This window comes from Muscardinus avellanarius (assembly GCF_963383645.1).
Source record: "Muscardinus avellanarius genome assembly, chromosome: 2".
Lineage (NCBI taxonomy): Eukaryota > Metazoa > Chordata > Mammalia > Rodentia > Gliridae > Muscardinus > Muscardinus avellanarius.
The window spans coordinates 164161324-164181409 of record NC_137787.1 but is presented as its reverse complement, the minus strand read 5'-3'; the positions used below and the strand labels follow the sequence as shown (position 1 = coordinate 164181409).

General features: G+C 31.5%; 1 protein-coding gene across 2 annotated transcripts in view; it reads left to right on the top strand.

The window, feature by feature from the left end:
- KLHL1 (kelch like family member 1) overlaps positions 1-16235 on the top strand; it is a gene marked incomplete at both ends in the record, with an annotated part of 325168 nt that extends 308933 nt beyond the window's left edge. For both annotated transcript variants that reach the window (XM_080690084.1, XM_080690083.1), the window contains 2 exons: positions 11469-11640; positions 16176-16235. In XM_080690084.1, the coding sequence (XP_080546210.1) occupies positions 11469-11640; positions 16176-16235 (232 nt within the window). The remainder of the gene's footprint in view (positions 1-11468; positions 11641-16175) is intronic.
- Positions 16236-20086: the final 3851 nt, after the last annotated feature.

Sequence of the window (20086 nt, the reverse complement as noted above, 5' to 3'; positions counted from 1 at the left end):
TTCCTTCTTTCTGTCTGTCTTGTTCTTTATTTCTTTATTTTATTCATTTATTTTTATGTTGTATAAGATCTTGGTAAATTGCCCAGATTTCTGTGTTTCTCGTAGCCTCTGGAGTCTCTGGAATTGCAAGTGTGATCCACCACACACACTTGACTGCAATTTTACTGAAATAATAAGAAACCTTTTCCTTTACACTTATACTTACAAGTAAGTGCTAAGTATGTGGAAAAAAAAAACCCTGCTGTTTCTCATTTGTGATATTTTTTCTAAAAATACTTGATTGATTTTCCTGAAGAAAAGTCACTGGCAAGATGTAGGTTTTGGTAAACAGGGTCTATTCAAATTTATGTCCCTGTGTGAACAATATACAAAAATGATATTTCACAGTATTATTAATCTGTGAAATGGACAGAAGATTAATACATAGGTATATATTTAGATAGAGAAGGATATTAAATTTCAATGCTTTCACTTAAAAATTTTTATAATCTACTGACATTAGTAACTACAGGCTTTATAGTGAAGACAGTGACCAGAATCCAAATAAATAGATTCATACTTTTATACATTCATACATGCAGCCATTTATCTTAAAAGATGTAAATAAACTCACAGCTCAGTCAACTTTTCCTCTGCTAAATTCTGGCTAAAATAAAAGAGAAGTTGAATATGAAGAAGCCCTGTCTTTTCCTTGAATATGTTAAATAAATGCTGCTAGTGAAATGATATTTCATACAAATATTCCTTCTAACATTACTGTATAATGTATTGAAATGATGTTTGTGAACAGAGGCATAAATAATTCAGTATAGAAATGCATTTATTATGCAAAAATTAGATTTAAATAAGCATAGCTATTTTAAGTTATGGGAGTACCATGTGTATGCACAACTTAAGTAATGCAGAAGCCTACCTTGCTATCACGATTCTTATACTAAGTCATAGTACCTGTCAGATTAATAGCATTTGTGCATGTTATATAACCCATTTCTATATTGATGATTTTACATGTAGATTATCAATAAATCAAGATGCGTAATGATGCTTCTCTAGAACTATTTTGCACAAAAGTGTGAATAATGTTCTTTAGTATATAATCATGGGCAAATAGATCATTAGAAATTGCAAGAGTTGTGTGCAATGCTATGTTTTATAGAAAGATATGTTGGGTTTTAATATACAAAGATAGTGTCCTATGAAAATGCAAATTTATTATATAAGTTTGGTCTAAATCACAGTTATGTAACACTTTTCAAAAACTGATCAAAGTCTGCCTTTCTTGAACACAAAGAATACAGACATCTCAAATCAGAACAGGAAAGAAGTCAGGAACTGTGTGAGATCAGGGAGTCCAAAACAGTCTCTGAAAGCAATGGAATTTGATTTTGTGACTAAGCTTCACCCTAATGAGAATATCTTTTTTGACAAAAACCTGTTTTCTAAATGTGCAGTAGTTCTAGGAGAATTTAGGCCTTTAAAATATGATCCATTAGACAAAAGCCATTCATATATCTATTTATTTAGAGAGTAAATATCATTTTCCATATATTTTGTACTGCTCCACAAAGAGTTTGTTTTTTTTTTTTTTTTTTTTTTTTTACTGAAAGAAAGAAATAAGAAACAATTAATTTAAGCTTCATCATCGCAAACATAACTAAAATCCTGGTCAGAAAATGTGCTTAAAAGCATTTTTATCACTGCTGGCTAATAGTAGCTCAGAATCACCCATGCCCTTACATCTGTATCCCAGTAATGAGGACCAGTAAGAGAAAGTAAGAGAAGAGTGTCAAGATAACAGGAACTTCCTAAACCTGACTTTTTAAGCATTCACTATACTTGTAATTTATTCTCCTGAGATTTGCCAGAGGAATATTTTCATAATGCACATTTGGCTTGAAATAATAATGGAATATTTTATTTTGTATCATTTACAACTATAATAATTAAAATTATTTTTGTGTCAATTTTTCCACTTGGTTCCAAGTACTGGTAATGACCAATATCACATCTTCATCTTACTATTCCTGTGTTTGGCATAATTCTTGGCAAACTAGGCTCAACCAGCATTGACTCGACTCCATGTGCTTCTGTTTGGGTCGGCACTCATCATATTTATTAACCCCACTGCTGACGGGCTGGCTCTGTCAGTTTGTGATGGATGAATGACTTGAAGAATGGATGGCTACTTGGGTGGAGGAATATATAAATTTCTACTTATTTATTTTGCCATATTTGCATGTGAATGTGTATTTTTATCATAACTCAAACTATTAAATAAATATCAATTGTTTTGATGTATTACTTCTATTGAGTTTAAAAGATATTTAAGATCCATTAATTTCTATCCCAATCATATCAGAAAAAATCATATAAAACAATATCACGTAATATATTTCTATTGGGATATAGCTCAACAGTTGTATTATTTACATATTTTTGGTAAACATATAAGAATGAAAGTCAAGCTTTGCTGTACTGTAGGCAATAATAAATCCATTATTCATTTAGTTATAAAATTAATTTGCTAATTAACATAAACATTAGTTGATGAGATTGTAAAAATTAGGTATTCTTTTATTAATTTTTTAATTTCTTATTTGATCTTTTTGGTTTAGACATCATCCAAGAATTGCATCATTTTTAGAACGTAAAGAAAAAATGAAGAAATAAACTATTTACTCAAATTATTGATGCTTTCCTTTGGCCTTAAGTAGCATATTAAAATATCAACTTATGACATATATAGGATTTCAGATTTTCTACAGAACAAATTATTTGGATGCCTTAAAGTGTTTGATAGAATATACTTAATGTTTTAATATAGTATTATGTTCTTTCTATTTCTCTTCTTCCCCTTCTCTTTGTTTTTCTCCTTGATATCTTATTGCTGGAGCTAGCTGTAGGACCATAAAATGAAAGGATAGCTAGTTTGTTGTTATTTTTTTATTGTGAATTCATAATCTTTGCTATTTGATTGCTTACAAATTATATTTAAATTTTTCTTAGCACACATGCAAATGGGAATTCTATGACAAATTACATACTTTGAGGATCTGGTTTACAACTTGATGCAACAATTGTTAATGGGTACTACAATTTTCCAAAATCTAGATGTGTGAATATATTTTGTTCTCAGTGGTTTATGAGGCAAGGGATATTCTTTGAAATGATCAGCTGAAGGTAAAGAGTGATAGAAAGATTTGCTGTCTCTGCAAATTCTGTCCAGAATTCTAGCATTATGGTTGTAGTGAAGGAGAGAACAGTTCTGTGAAAAGGCAAATGTGCATGAATAAGGGAAATGTGTCATGTCCTAAATAGATGGAAGGATATGAACTGTGGTATTAAGCTAAAAACTTGATTTTGTTTTGTGAGAAGCTATTTAAAACTGAATAATTAGAACTTATAGATTTTCTGTCCTATTAGTAAAGTAATTAAATAAATAGTCTATTGTTTCTGAGGAAATACTATTTTTAAAAATAATTTATATCTATGTGTATACTATGTCTTCTGCTGATTGACGATAATTTAAATAATTTTTAATGTCCTGCTGTAGAGATGAATCTGAAATGAGTTAAGAGCTGCTCAGCTTGCCCCTCTTTTCTCTCTGTTCTATCAACAATTCAATTTCCCTCTCCTCATCCTTGTAGAGTGGATATAATAAAAAATGGTATGTCAAAATATATTTTTTATTCATCTTCGTAGGGAAAATGTCACATCGAATTAACTTAAAATATTTTTGTATGAAAAATAAAGAATATAGAAAAATAAAGCATAAATCTAGTTTATTTCTCTTCCCTTCACAGTTTTTCTTTAGATACTATATTTTTAAGAGACATATCAAGGAAGATTGGAATAACATTAATAAGTATAACAAAATATGAGTATAAAAATAAATATTAAATACATAGTCAACATGAGAGCCTGAAGCACATTAAAATATTGTAAAATATTTTCTTCTGACATTGTGCTAATTTCTTCTTACTTCCTCATAATGTTTAAATACAGTCAACTAACATTTAACTTCATGTATTACCTCCAATTAATAAGAGATCTGCAGTTAAATAAAAAAGGGAACACTCCCTTATATACTAGGTGTAAAATATTGAAGGTGTAACTCATAGGTAGAATGCCTCTAGGTTTAATCACCAATACCCAAAAAAAATCTATCTAGCATTAAATCTCACAATAAAATATATGCAGTACCTCTAAACAGAAAATAAAACATTAATGAAAAAAGTTTAAAAATTCTAAATGAATGGAGGAAAATACTATGTTCATGGAATAGAAGATTGAATATTTTAAAAACAGTAATTCTCTAAATAGATTTAAGGATTCAACACAGTTCTTATTAAGTTGAAGTTGCTTGTGTAGTGTGATCATGGATGTCCTTCTATTTAAAAACTGATCCTGAAAATCAAAAGGGCCATATTCCAAGATTATCTTGAAGAACTAGATATAAAAGCTTATTATAATGGAATTTTATAAGCAGAGAAATGGAACAAATTGGTATCTAAGCATCCTCACTGATTCTCCAAAGAAATGATTATGTAACTTGGAGGAAGATCTATTTGTTTTTAGTTTCCTTGGTGATTTGGGTGTTCCAAGACCAAAGATCTCAGAAAATGTCAGTAGAAAATGAAAAGAGAGAAGTACATGGGCTTTTCTCCTCACATCATGGAGGACTGAAGCCAGAGAGGGAAACAAATATGAGATTATAACTCTCATGACTTAACTATAGCAACCCTGAGCTTAATACATGAGCTCTTTAGAGAGCATTCTATATCTAAACATGACTATCCAGAAACGGAGGCAAACAAATAAGGAATCTTGAACCTGTCAGAGAAATAAAGGGAAAGTCAGTGTTGAAAGCTGTTATTATGAGAGATATAGCTGGGACATTTGGATATCACATAAGATAAAGATTAGTCTTAACTTCTTTCTCATATCATATAAAAATCAACTGAAATTAAATTTTAGATTTAAATATGAAACCATAAAGCAGTAAAATTTTAGAACACAACACAGGAGATTATATTCAAAGTACTGAAATATAGAAGGTGTTTTTTTTATTATTATTTTGCGGGGTCTGGGGATGGAACCCAGGGGCATTCGACTTCCAAGCTACACCCCCTGCCCTATTTTTATTTTTTTTCAATTTGAAACAAGGTCTCGCTAAGTTGCGGAGGGTCTCACTGAGTAGCTGGGGCTGTCCACGAACCGCGATCCTCTGGTCTCAGCCTCCAGAATGCAGGGACTACAAGTGTGCGCCACCATGCCTGACTTGGAAGATTTTTTTAATCAGAATTTAGAAAGGATTTTCATTCACAAAAATATTTTATTTAAATATGATCAAAAGCAAGAAGATGTTAAGAAGACAAGGAAATAAGCCAGAAAGTGGGACAAGTATTTGAACTACAAATAAACAGCAAATGAATTTTTACCTTGTAAATAAATTATAGAAATTATTTTTAAAGAACATAAAAACATGAAAAAACTAACCAGGAAACTTGAACACAAACTCTTTATATGATGATACTCAAACAAAAATGACTACTGAAAGGAAGATTAATGTAATTGGTCATAAGAAAATTGCAAATTCAAATAAATCACCAATGTTAACCCACCAAAAAGGTTAATATGAAATAGCATATAATATTGCAGGTAGACCAACAATAACTCATTGCACTGATAATGGAGAATAAATTAGCAGATCTTATTTATAATATCAATTGGCAGTGTTTACCATACTTCAAAACATAAATTTTACTTGACACCCTTAATATTTGTTACAAATACATATATGTAAGAATATCTGAACAAAGATGATTTGGGGAATATTGTTAGTGATTGATATCTTTTGTGGTTCTGAGGATTGAACCCAGGAGCATTCTATCTCCAAGTTACACACCCAGCCCTATATTTTATTTTTTATTTTGAAACAAGTTCTCACTGAGTTGAAAAGGGCCTCACTAAGTAGCTGAGGCTGGCCAGGAACCTGCAATACTCCTGTCTCAGCCTCCCAAATACTGAGATTACAAGCATGCACTACCACGCTTGGCTCAATTGTTAATAAATTTCTAACAAATAATTTTATTACAAATATTTGCATTCATATTTTAAATTCTAATATTTCTTAATGTTTTCATTTTTATAATTTCATGAAACACAATTGATGCTTGTTTTCTTCATAGGACAAAATAAAATTATTTACATTAACCCGTCACCATTTTTAACTACTCAAATTGGTAGTAATTTTTTTCAAATAATTCAAATATAATCTAATTAATTTACTTGGAATCTGCAAACTACTCCTTTGGAGCAGTTTCCACTTTCACAGCACTGCTCTTCCTTTTTGTCTTTTTTATTGTCACTTTGTTTTCTTATTTTTGTTTTACATGTAAACACACCTGTTTATAAATAACTGTTTTACTGTTTAACCTTCTGTCTGAATGTTGCTAATGTAATGGAAAAGTGAACATTTTCAACTCTATCTTTTACCCAAATAAAGCTTTTAGATTTAAAATAAATTTCTTTTAAAGATTTAAGATCATTTTTTCTTAAAGTATGGGAATAACAATAAAGCTTGAAAAATTACTGAGTCCTCAAAAAACTGCAGTGATTTTCAAATAAAATTACGTTTTGTGTGTGTGTGTGTATGTGTGTGTGTGTGTGTGTGTGTGTGTGTGGTACTGGGGTTCCTGGAAACTCTTCTACCTCCGGGCTACACTCCCTGACACCTATTTTTTATATTTTTATTTGGAAACAGGGTCTCTTAAGCCAGCGTGGCTGGTACTAACCTGTGTGATCCTCCTGTCTCTGCCTACCAAGCAGGGGATTACAAGAGTGCACCAACACACCTGGCGCTACAAAATCACTTTTTTGTGATTATCATTTGCCTTTAGCAAGTTTTCATTTTAAAGCCAATTTTAACCACTATATACTGGTGCTTCTCTTTCCTAAGGGCTATAAACTTTGAGACTCTGACACAGAGCTCACACTCTCAACCTGGAAGATGCAGAAAAAGAAGACATCCTAAATACAAAAATACTCCTCCTCCCCTTCCTCCCCCTCCTCCCCCTTCTCCCCCTCCTCCTCCTCCTCCTCCCTCCCTCCTTGCTCCTCCTCATTCTCCTCCTTCTCCCTCCTCCCCCTCCTCCTCCCTCCCTCCTCGCTCCTCCTCATTCTCCTCCTTCTCCCTCCTCCCCCTCCTCCTCCTCCTCCTCTTCTTCCTCTTCCTCTTCCTCCTCTTCCTCTTCCTCCTCCTCCTCTTCCTCCTCCTCCTTGCTCCTCCTCATTCTCCTCCCCCTCCTCCCCCCCTCCCCCTCTCCCTCCCCCCCTCCTCCTCCCCCTCCTCCCTCCTCCTCATTCTCCTCCTCTCCCCCTCTCCCTCCTCCCCCCTCCTCCTCTCCCTTCCTCCCAACTCCTCATTCTCCTCCTCCTCTTCCTCTTCCTCGTCCTCCTCCCTCCTCCTCCTCCTCCTCTTCCTCCTTCTCCTCCTCCTCTTCCTCCTTCTCCTCTCTCCTCCTCATTCTCCTCCTCCCTCCTCCTCCTCTTCCTCCTCTTTCTCCCTCCTCCTCTTCCTCCTCCTCCTCCTCCCCCTCCCCCCCCTCCTCCCCCTCCTCCCTCCTCTTCCTCCTCTTCCTCCTCCTCGCTCCTCCTCATTCACCTCCTTCTCCCTCCTCCTCCTCCTCCTCCTCTTCTTCCTTTTCTTTGTGGACGTCATCTTACTCTTACTCTTATTATTCTTTTTTAATATGCTGGCAACAAGAGGTCAAAAAATTTCTTAGAATTACCTTTTGTCAAATGTAGCATTACCAAAAGAAAATGTATTGTTAGTAATGGTTTGGGAAGTGTTTATACATCTTTTGATCTCTCCCAAACTAAAAACAGATATTTACTTCATTTTTAGGATAACTTTGTATATCCCCAGGCTAAGATGTGAATCTGCAGAGTTTCTGAATATAAAAGAAGAAACTTGGATTACAAAGTTCCTAATATGAGAGGAAAGATAGAGTACGGGGTAGTTCTGAAAGTGTAGGATCACTTCTTAATTATCTGGGATAATATGTATTTATGGGAGATAGTAAGGAACTCAATTTTGTTTTAATTTGGTTTGACGCTATGTGTAATAGGTTTATTTAAATATCATCACCTTTTCATACAACAATTGGAAAATTAATATTACATATTTGACATTACTTATCATGGGGAACAGATACATGCACTTTAAAGATTTGAGTTTACTAAAAAACTTTTGAAAATGTATTTATTACTGCTTAGCCCACTGCTTTCCAGACAATATTTGAAAAAAAAAATCTGTAGAGCTGAATAATGATTAAATAAAGTAGAAGTATGACTTCAGAAAGAAGTTATTTATGTGAAATGATTGTGACAAAAGTCATACAGGATTTTATTGAAGAATATAATTTTAAAGAGTGTTGACTCTTCACTAAAATTAAAATTTATTATGCATTATTCCTTTTCAAGTGACTTACACTTGAAATATTTCCTGACAAAAAAGTAAACAATACAGTAAGTTCCACACTCTCATTACTGAGCCTCAGCAGCTATCACCAATTGTCATCCTTGGTTTATCAATTTCTCTTTCCTGTCTTCTTTTTTTTTTTTCTCCTAAATTATTTAAAAAAAATTCTCAAACAGAGTTTCAACCTAAAATAATTTTTAGTTCCAGGAACAAACAAAGAATAACAATCAGGACATTAAAAAAAAATTCAAAACGCTATTAACTCACTAATAAAAGTTTCACTAATTCTTTATTACAATCTAATTTCTGTGTTTTATTAAAGGATTTAACATATTTTTTAACTTTTGCCACGTTTCAACCAGGATCCAAGCAAAATATACTCATTTTACCATTTTTCTAGCTCACATTCAATTTAAAAGTGTTACTTATTTCTATTTGTTTACTCATTATTATTAATTTTCTTTTTCTAACAACTTGTTAAAATTTTTATTTAATAATCTTGTAAAATATTCCATATTCCAAGCCGGACGTGGTGGCGCATGCTTGTAATCCCCGAGCTTGGGAGGCAGAGGCAGGAGGATCGCGCAGGTTCGAAGCCAGCCGCTCTGGCTTAGGAGACCCTGTTTCCAAATAAAAAGTATAAAATGGGTCTGGGAGCACAGCCCGGAGGTAGAAGGGTTTCCAGGAACCCCAGTATAGTACCACCAAGAAAAGAAATTTATATTCCAAATTGTACGATTTTCACTTTGTGATGTCCTATTGTCTTTCATCTTTTATTCCTCTCATTAAATGATTTTGAGTATTTTTAACTTTTATATTTCAAAGAGTTTGAGGCAAAGTTTCAAAAATGTTAAAGGAGATTCTGATAACAATAGAGTGTTTATGTTTGTGGTGTGTGTGTGTGTGTGTGTGTGTGTGTGTGTGTGTGTGTGTGCGTGCGCGCGCGTATCTGTGATGTTCTGCATGTATTAACTCCAGAATGCGAATCAAAATTCTATGGGCAGAACAGCCTATGCGTCAAGGCTATCCAAGATTTCCAGGCATTCAACCAATATCTCATTTCACACATGTCATCTTTGCAGTGCACAACTCTTCAATCAGAAATTTCAAATGCATGTTACATCTTGGGTATTGCTTGTAATATAAATTCCAGATCTTTAATTAAAATGTTATTTTCAGTAAACTGTAGGTATATTTTTGTTTGGTCCATTGTTTTATTTTAGAAATCTGTTGATTGATATTTTCAATTGATGTAAAAAAGGACTAGAACAAGAAAACAAACTAAAAACATATTTGCTATATTTGAAAGAAAATACTTTCTAGTATTACTTGAGGATTGCCCTGTTGGATTTTTACTTGCTTTTTGTTTTGGTGTCTTAAACAAGAATTTCAGGTTAAAAACATGGTGTTATTGTTCATTCTTTTATTACTATTATATTATTGATGCATTGCAATTATACATCATAGTGAGGTTTAGTGTGTTAAAAACACACAGGAACACAGCACTTTTATAGTCCCTCCATTTGCTACCTTGCTCCCCTCTCTTGCCTCCCCATAAGTATGAGATTGGTAATAATACTTTCACATATTGCCAAAGAATAATTCATACTGTTTTCTTCTTGTCTTCCCACTTACCTTCCATATCTCTCCTGTTAACCTTCAATTATTCTACAGATTTCTGCATTATCCGATGTCCTTTATGTTTCTATTTTCTATCTTCCACAATTTTTGTGTGTGTGTGTGGTACTGAGGATTGAATTCATGGGCATTCTACCTCCAAGCTATACCCCAGTCCTATTATTTTGAAACAGGGTCTCACTAAGTTGCAAACAGAAGTCCTCATTTAAGTAGCTGAGGCTGGCTGTGAACCTGTGATCCTCCTGTCTTACACTTTCAAATACTAGTGCTACCATGCCTGGCTCCACAAATTTGAGATACATACAACTCTCAACTGTTTGATAATGACCAATCTCAATTAGCAAAATATTCTCCAGTTTAATCTATTTTTCCTGCAAATAAAATGTTTTTTCTTCTTTATTGCTAAGCAAAATGTCATTGTTTGTATATAAAACTTTACTAAATAAAATACAACACATTCATTAAGGTAGTTTCCAGATTTTTGCTACTCAAAATATTATATACTTATATTAGTAGTGTATGTGTGTAATCTGCAGTAATTAGATGGTATTGAAAATAAAATTACCTTTTTATTTAAATAACTTGGCCTTCTTTAGTACAATTTTTTTGACCTAATCTCAATTAACATGCAAATCATGGTGAATCCTAGGGATGTCACTGAATAGTCTAATAATGTCAGTTCTATTCAAGTTATAATTTTTCCCCAAATTTCTAGTTTCCTATTGAGCAAATTCAAGACATCTTATCCAGAGAATCAGATAATCTGTAAAGCGATCTAAATCTGCTTTATTAGATTTTTCTGGGTATTTTTATGCTTTTATCTACATACCTGTTTTGTCAAATCTGGCCATACATTTTTGTGAATTATGGTTCCTTTGTACACACTTCTTCCTTATTTTCAAACAAACTTAGATTAGACTTTCAAAGTATTTCAAAGGATAATTCACCATCCAAGTATTCCATGATTCTCACAGATTTTTGCCTTTATTTTCTTTCATTACCATAGTACTCTCTCTATATATCTATTCTGAAGGTATTTGTTTTGTGAAAAAATAGCTATTTAGGTATGTAATTTTTTCTTATGGAAAGAAATAATGACATTTTATTTTTATTAAATGAAATGAACATGCATTCTTCTAAGAGTCTAGGTGCATATTTTAAATATCTTAAAGTTTAGAAAGGTAGACATTATGACCATTAATTACAGAACACCTGATCAAATGACTAAATTTTTAGAAAAAAAAATTAGTTTTCTTTCTTCTGGCATGCTTTTAAAAGATTATCATTTATAGTAAAATTACAATGCAATTATAATGTATTAAGTTTTATTGTTTTGGAATTATAGGTATGATCCCAAAACAGACACATGGACCATGGTGGCTCCTTTGAGTATGCCCAGAGATGCCGTTGGGGTGTGTCTCCTTGGTGATAGGTTATATGCTGTTGGTGGCTATGATGGGCAGACATACCTCAACACCATGGAATCCTACGATCCACAAACTAATGAGTGGACACAGGTAAGACTGTCATCAGCATAAGTTATATCTAGTATTAATGTGATTTACTAATTTTTTTGAGGAGAGAGATACAAATAATGATAAATTTATTCAAATCACCCTGAACCAAAAGTGATTTATGTAGTACTAGGTTTTGTTGAGTGCGGAAAAGGAATAATTAAATACTGTTTTTATACTTTCCTTTTATTCATATAATATTATAATAAATTTGTATTAAAAAGATCATCCATGCTTCAGTAGGATTTTCACTTAATATCAAGTAATAACAAGGAACAGAATCTGAGTTTAATTAGCTGAAGCAAAAATAAAAAATATATTTGCTCACAAACTCTAATGTTAAGATGTCTGATTTTAGAAATAACTATAATTATTTTAAAGAGGGAGTTACATAACTCAACTTTTTGCCACTCCTCTTTATTTAACTATTTTTATTAGGTACATTCTTACCTACCAATACCAGTTCATACACACAAAAAAAGATATTTATATTTAAATATTCATATTGTATAAAAGAATATCTACACTTAAATATATATACACATATATACTGTGTGTACAAATATAATCTTCCTGAGTTATACCAATTTTAGTGATATGTGTCCAGCAATAATTTACATAGGGTACATTTGAAGTACAAAATCTAATTCCTAAAGATCAGGCAAAGGAATTTGCATTGTGAAACACCATATTTCCTTAAAGAAAAAACTTAAATTTAATAAAAGTAGGTAAATTTTGTTGAGGAAGAAAAATAATGAAGACCTAGAGAAATGAAGGGAAAATTTAGGACTAAAATTCTGTATTTTACTATAAATTCTATATAAATTTCTATATTTTACTTTTAGTGAGAGTCACTCTTCATCCAAAGGGTAGCAAATATCAATGAAGCCAGTAGTAATTGCTTTTTATATTTCTTGCACTAAAATTTATAGGATACATTTTGGCTTTTTGCTTGAGTCCCTAGTGTCTCCAAAGGGATTATTATATGAATTAATGGTTGTTGATTTACCAAAAAAAATAGTCCCTGTTCAATGTATTTTAGATATACCATTTATACAAATGAACATAAAATAAAGTAAGTTATGGGAATATAAATAATGCTGTATAATATCTTCATTAGGTATTTATAGTAAAGAACCATTATGCCTATCATTTCTCTAAAATTGAAATCAAAATAATGTACGTAATAAGTAAAAGCCTCCTAAAGACCAATTTCCCTTATCTGCCTTTTATTTTAATCCTTTGGATCATACAATATCTTAAAAACAGCATAGCAGTACTTAAAATGCTTTATAACAGTTTTATTTTAGCACAATAAACAATTTTAAAACTCTTAAATTACTTTATGATTTTATTTTTATAACTTTTGATTATTTATTTTTTAAGATGCTCTTGAGACTATCAGCAGACCCACACAAAAACCTTTTGAAAACTCTCAGGATTTCAAACTAATAGAAAGTTTTTCTGTATTTGCATATTAATTTCTGTCACTTTTGCTCTATTTCAGAAGTGGATAAAATCCATAGGTTTATCCCATTTGATATTGGCCCCCACATGTGGCTTTTATATTCATTAGAAAATAAAAGAAAGAAATATCAAAATACCTAAAATATATGTGTTTAGAAAACCACTTCAGTTAGAATTGGAAATGAGAAACACAGGTTTGAGAGCAAGTGGCTTAGCTTGTTTGTGGCTTAGCTTGTTTTGTAGAAACACATATACCAGTCTGTGTGTCTGGGTACATACATACTTTTAAATGAATTTTACTGTCACTGGAGATTAGATTTATTTCTTGAATTTGATTTTAAAAGCATAATATATGTACTTCAAAAGATGAAAAGGATTTTATCCCATTTTCTTTTGCCTGGATAAATACGTCATTTTGGTCTAATCTTATGGTGTTGTCATCGATCAGCAGGCGTGGGAATCAAAGACAGGATATCACTTAGTGTCCTGTCTCCAAAGGCTAGCCTTGTTATTGACATGATGTGAGGGGGGGGGTATGTTGATGTTTTTTATGCAAGTAAGTTGAGAACTCTCATTGCACTAAGTTTCTTCAGTTGTGAATGAATCAGTTTATTTTTACACAGATACACATAATACTTTAGAGTAAGTCCCAGTGAAGCCTGGAAAGATACCTACATTTGCATTTGATTTTATCCAATTGGTTCTATAGCCAACTTTTTGAAGTTATTGTGTTTTTCCTGCTGAAACCTATAAGCTTGGCAGAAGAGTAAGGGCAGAGCTTTTAAAATATATTAAATTGGATTAAGGGAAAAGAAATAAAATATTTCTTAAATGTTTGAATGTATTTTTGTAGAAAACACTAAATGTTTAAAATGCCATGATACTTTGTTAAGAAAAAATCTTAGCACTATGATAGAAAAAAAATTCCTTTGGAAGATGATTTGTTAAATGAGGCCTGACAAATGAATAATAGTTGACTAGATGAAAGTATGATTAAAGAAGATTATTTCTAAGCACTGGAGGAAGAACTCAGGGCACATTTCATAGAGCATGAAATAAAGTGGTGATCAGTTTTGGGAAATAAATGGGTTCTATATCTTGTTGGGCCAGAAATCATGTTGCTGAACTTTAAAACTAGAGAAAGTAAACAAAGTCTTTTAAGTAGGCAAAGTAAAAAATTAGAATTATATTTTAAATTACTATAGTTGATATGAAAAAAAATTGGAAGGACTTGACAGGAAAGAAACCATTAAGAAAATATTTTATTATTCCTCTCAAGGTATAATATAAAATTATAAAATATTTTATAATTCCTCCAAGTAACTTGGACTAAATAAAAACAAAACAGAAGAATAATGGAAGAAATAAATTGATTGAAGGTTTTATAGGGATTGTTAACTACTTTGATATAGAATTGAATGAGACACAATTAAGGGTCATGGAGGCACTGTATGCTTTTTCTTGAGCAACTGGGTAGACAATGGTGTCAACTGACAGAAAATAAAAGAGAAGTAATTTAAAAAATTAGAAAGGACTCACTTTTTCCGACACAGTTGCATACATGCATGCGCAAACAAAAATAGATATGTCATAAAGCGAAGCTACTGAATCTATATGTATTTTAGTGATCAGGACTTCTCATTATTGAATGTTACCTCAAAGGGCTTTTGGAAAACTTTAAAAATACAATTATACTGCATTCATTCTTTTCTGTTGAGTGTTAGCCCTAATATACATATATTTTCTAAAAGCTCCTTGGATGACTCTAATGTGAAAAAAGACCCTGAAAATAATTATGTAACAACAGAGACAAAATTAAAAGTACATACATTTTGGAGTTAGAGGCACTCAGTTTGTGTGCTTTGGTGCTGTGTGACTTACTGGTCTCTGGATAACTCCTTTCGCTCAGCCATCATATGGAGCACATGGAGTTAACATACACAGTGTGATTATGAAGATGACTGCAGCCAATATCAATATATTCCAATGCTTCTTTCTTCCTCTCATTCTTACGAAATTTCTAAGATAAGTGATGCAATAATTCTATAAGAAAGATAAGTGATGTTACATTAAATTAGCTTTTATACATAATACATTAAGTGAAAGGGATAAAAAATAAATATTGCATGAGTTCTTTAACCTCCATTGGGGTAATGGGTAACAATAGATACATTTAACAGAAGCAGTAGATAATGGAGGTAATTTCCATATTTAGCAAGTAAGAAGCTCATACTTATTCAATCCATAAGATAATGAATGCAATGGAAGAATATTTTCTTATTAGATATTTTACTTTTTAACAATTTATTCAGTCTCTTTTAAGCTTGAAGCAATATCCTATCATTTCTAGTCTACCCTGAATCCTTAGAAAAATCATAATAAATATTGCTATAAAAACTTAAATTATTAAAATCTTAGCTTACCTCTAAAGAATTTTTATTATAACCTCCATAAAATTATTTAATACATGTCTAGCCATTTTTATATTCAATATTATTTAAAAATCTCACTTCTCATTTCAATGATTGTCACTAGGTGAAAAAAATTGTAATAAGTCACATTGCAATTGTAATTATTGCCTACTTATGACAAAATATTGAAGTTACTTCATTATATTTCTCTGTCTGGAATGAATAACACATTTAATTTAATATAATATCAAGGGAAAAAACTTCAAAATAATTTCAGTAAGTACAAAAGTTATTTCTTTGAAAGTAGACTCCAAGCTATTACTATGAAAAATTTTGAAAACTCCAGAATAAATCTTTGTTGGAAACTTTTTTTAACAAGTTAATTTTTCTGAAGCTCTATTTTACTATTTTTTACTAAAAATAGTAAAGTAGATCCCATAAGTGATCTAAAGTCTTATAATTCTAACCTACGAATTATTATCTTTTCAAAATGCTATTTTCAATGTATCCATTTTTATTGTACTACTTGAGGCTGGAATGACAAAATGTGAGAACATTTAGTATTTTCATGTGTATTAACCTTTTAATCATATTGCAATCTGCATATTTTAGTGTGACAGTAAAACTTGTCTAAAATTGTGTTTCATCTTTTTTCAACAGATGGCATCCCTGAATATTGGGAGAGCAGGTGCCTGTGTTGTAGTCATCAAGCAACCTTGATTTATTTTCTTTTAATTTGGAGGGAATTTATTTGCTGGAGTGGTTATTTTTATATCATAAGAAAGAGAACGTCCTGAGATGAAAATCTTTCAAGAATAAGGATTTCTGTAGATTTACCTACTGATGTCAAAAGAGGTAAATATCAAAGGGAATTATAGAAAAAAAGGAAATGTGAAACAGGTACATATGTCTGGCCATATGTTACTTAGTTCAGGAATGGTTATTGGTATTTATTTTGTATTGTAGCAAACAGTAACTAGAGTAACCAAAGGCTTGTTTTTTCTTGAGCATTTGAAAGGAGACCAATATTTGTGACATGAATAATTTTATGACTGCAAATTATTCGATTGTTTTATAATCTGTGGCCATTTTAAACAAGTTGCCAAAAGTAGAAGATATGCTATTTCAGTTCAGCAAATCTGATGTTTTTCTGATCAGATGTGGTCATCTGAGCAAACAGAATGATGTTTTATTAAAAAAAAATAAACAAACTAACAACAACAAAAAAACCCTGCTTCTTCCTCATTCTCCTGGGCTATGAGAACAGTTAGAAAAACAGATTCATACTTGCCTCTTGCATTCAGAAAACAAACTATCCTGCTAATGAAAGCTGCATTTTTCATCAGAAATAAAGGTTGAATTTTATTGCAACCAGGTCAGCAATCTAAAACTGGCAAACACAAAGGTTTGCTTTCATTAGGCTTGCCATATTGCTTCATGTTTTGAACACACTGAGCCAAAGAATCAGTACAATTATGGGCTTGAGCCTTATTTTGTGTTCAGTGTAAGCATGGAAGCTAGTTATTCTGAATGTTAAATATGTGCACTGCATGTTGAACTTCTTTAGAATTTTGTTCTTAAAATAAACTTAGAATTTTTTAAAACAATGTATGATTCATTAAGTCTGAGTGTTTAGGATTATTGCTCTAAAGAAGACAGATTTCAGATTCTCATTCCCCATTTTACAAACTTGTTTCATTGATATATATATATATAATATATATACATTATTTTAAACCAAATATTTGTAATTGCTTAAACCATAAAGTAAAAAATAACATAACTTCCTTAATAAATTGAACCATGTAAATTTTAAGTACAACTAATAAATGATAGAACGTTTGCTTTTATCAAGGTGTCTTTCTTCAATAAATTTTCATTTAGCTCTTTAAGTGGAAATCAATGTGTCTTTCTTCAATAAATTTTAGTTTAGCCCCATAAGTGGAAATTTTAATTGGAAAAGTGATGTTATATTAGAAAAAGAAACATTTTTATTTTTTCTTCAAAATTAAAAAGTACATATTTTCATCAAAACATAAATTAATTTCCTCCTAAGTACAATACCACGCTGACGCCAAATGGTATTTTAATTATAATTTTTTACAGTCACTCACTTGACACACTTAGCATTGGTGCCTAGAAAATACACATCATGTTAATTAGTAGCCATAAGTTTATATAAATTCATATCATTATTTGAGCTGTTTTCTTCCTCAGTCTTATTTCCCTTCTCTACCTTCCTCCCATAATCACCTTCTACTATTTTACTGATTTCTCTACACATTTATCTAAATTCATTTTTGTTTCTTATTTTCTCTCCAGTTTCCACTTATGAGAGAAAACACCTAACCCTTCATTTTTTGATACTGGCTGATTTCAGCATAATATTCTCTAATTCCATCTAGGTTGTTTATTGGGTTTTTTTTTGTAAAAGACATAATTTTGTTCCTCTTTATGGCTTAATTTTTTGTGTGTATATACCACATTTTCTTTTTTCATTGATTTATTGTTAGACACCTATGTTGCTTCCATAATTTGGCTGAGAATTGTGTTTCTATAAATATGAATATGCATGTATTACTATAATATTCTGACTTTAATTCTTTCAGAAAGATAAAAAAGAGTAGGGTCATATGCTGGGTACTAGGGTGGAATCCTGAGGGAAAGGGAAACCTGCCTAGTGCTGTGTGCATCTACATTTGTGTCGCTTTCAGCCTCACGATGACCTATTATTACAATGCTCCAATAAAAGCATATTTCAAAAAAGAAAATATCACATGATAAGTTGGGGATTATTCAGAAGTTAATAAAGTCAAGTAAATCTCTATTTTTGAATCTGTATGGACCATGAAATTAGGTTTTCTTTTTGGTGATAAAAATATTTTTCAATTTAAAAAACTGAAAAATACTGATTGTTTGTCTCAGAAAATATTAAAATCTGAAATTCCCCAGGATGTATGTGAGGTCAAATTTCTTATTCAGTTCATTTCAGGAAAATTGTGTAATTAGCGCCACAAGAGTCTAAAACAATGTCACTGATAATTTGTATCTTGTGATTAGAAAATGTGTAACTTTCCACCAGTCACAAAAATCAACTCAAAATGGATTAAAAAATTAAACATAAGACATTAGTGAGTCACAAAAAGTGAAAGGTCATATATTTTCTCTCATATGCAGAAGCTAGGGAGTAATCAGGACACCGAAAGACTTCAAATAATGGAAGAGATACTCCACTGGAGCAAGGTAGATAGTTTAGGCGAAGGGACGGAGAAAGGGAGAATTAAGGAAAGAATCACTTCAATTGACATTGTCTACATACATGAGCAAGCCAATGGCAATCTCAATGTCCTTATGTATGACATACATGCATGTGTGTATGTCATGCAAGGCTGTGAGACTTTAAGTCACAAATAAAAATAAAAAAACAAAAGTAAGGCCTAAAGTTATAAATAAAATTACTAGAAGAGAAAAAAGGGGATGCATTTCAGGACACTGGAATAGAAGAGGATTATTATTTTTGTTTTGTTTTGTTTCGGACAAAACTCCAAACATCAAGGTAGATAAATGGAATACCAGAACACTAAAAAGCTTCTGTACAACCATGAAAACAATCACAGAATGAAGAAACAATCTATAAAATGGTAGAAAATCTTCTATTCATCTGACAAGAGGTTAATATAAAAATTTACAAGAAATTAAAAAAATTCAATAAAAAAAACAAATATCCTAATTAAAAATGGGCAATAGTGTTTAATGGATATTTCCTAAAGAATAAATAAAAAGGCCCAAGAGGTTTAAGAAAAAATGCTCAGGATCATTAATTATGAGAAAAAATTAAATAAACACTCTTCAGTTAAGACTGGCTACCATAAAAAAGATAAAAGGCGACAAATACTGGTATGAATTTAAAGGAAAACTGCAGAGCCTTGGTGGAAAAATACATTAATACAGCCATTATGGACACCAGTATTAGTGTTCCTAAAATATATATATATATATAACTATCATAAGATCTAGAAATTTCGCTACTGTGTATATATCCAAAAGATATAAAATAAATAGCCCCAAAGTATCTGTGCTCTCATACTTACTACAGCACTAGTCATAATAGCCAAAAATTGAAAAAACCTAAGTGTGCATTAACTGATAACTGGATAAAATAAATGTTGTACATGCACAACATAAAATAGTATACAAACATAAAAAGATTAAAATTCTCCAACAACATGCATAAAAGTTAAGATCGATAATTATGTTAAGCCAGGCACAGAAAACATTTATTGAATATTATTTGTATGTGGAATAGAAGAAAGTTGATGTCTTACAAGTTGAGAGTAGAATGGTGACTAACAGAGGCACTTTCAGTGGAAAGAGGAAAATAGGGAAAAACTCATCAAAGAATATTAAGTTACAGTTAGATAGGAGTAAAAAGTTTGAGTATGCTATTAGACAGTAAGGGGACTATAGATAACAATAATGTGCACTTATTTTTAACCTCTTTTTTTTTTTGGTGGTACTGGGGTACCTGGAAAGCCTTCTACCTCCGGGCTGCATTCCCAGACCCATTTTAA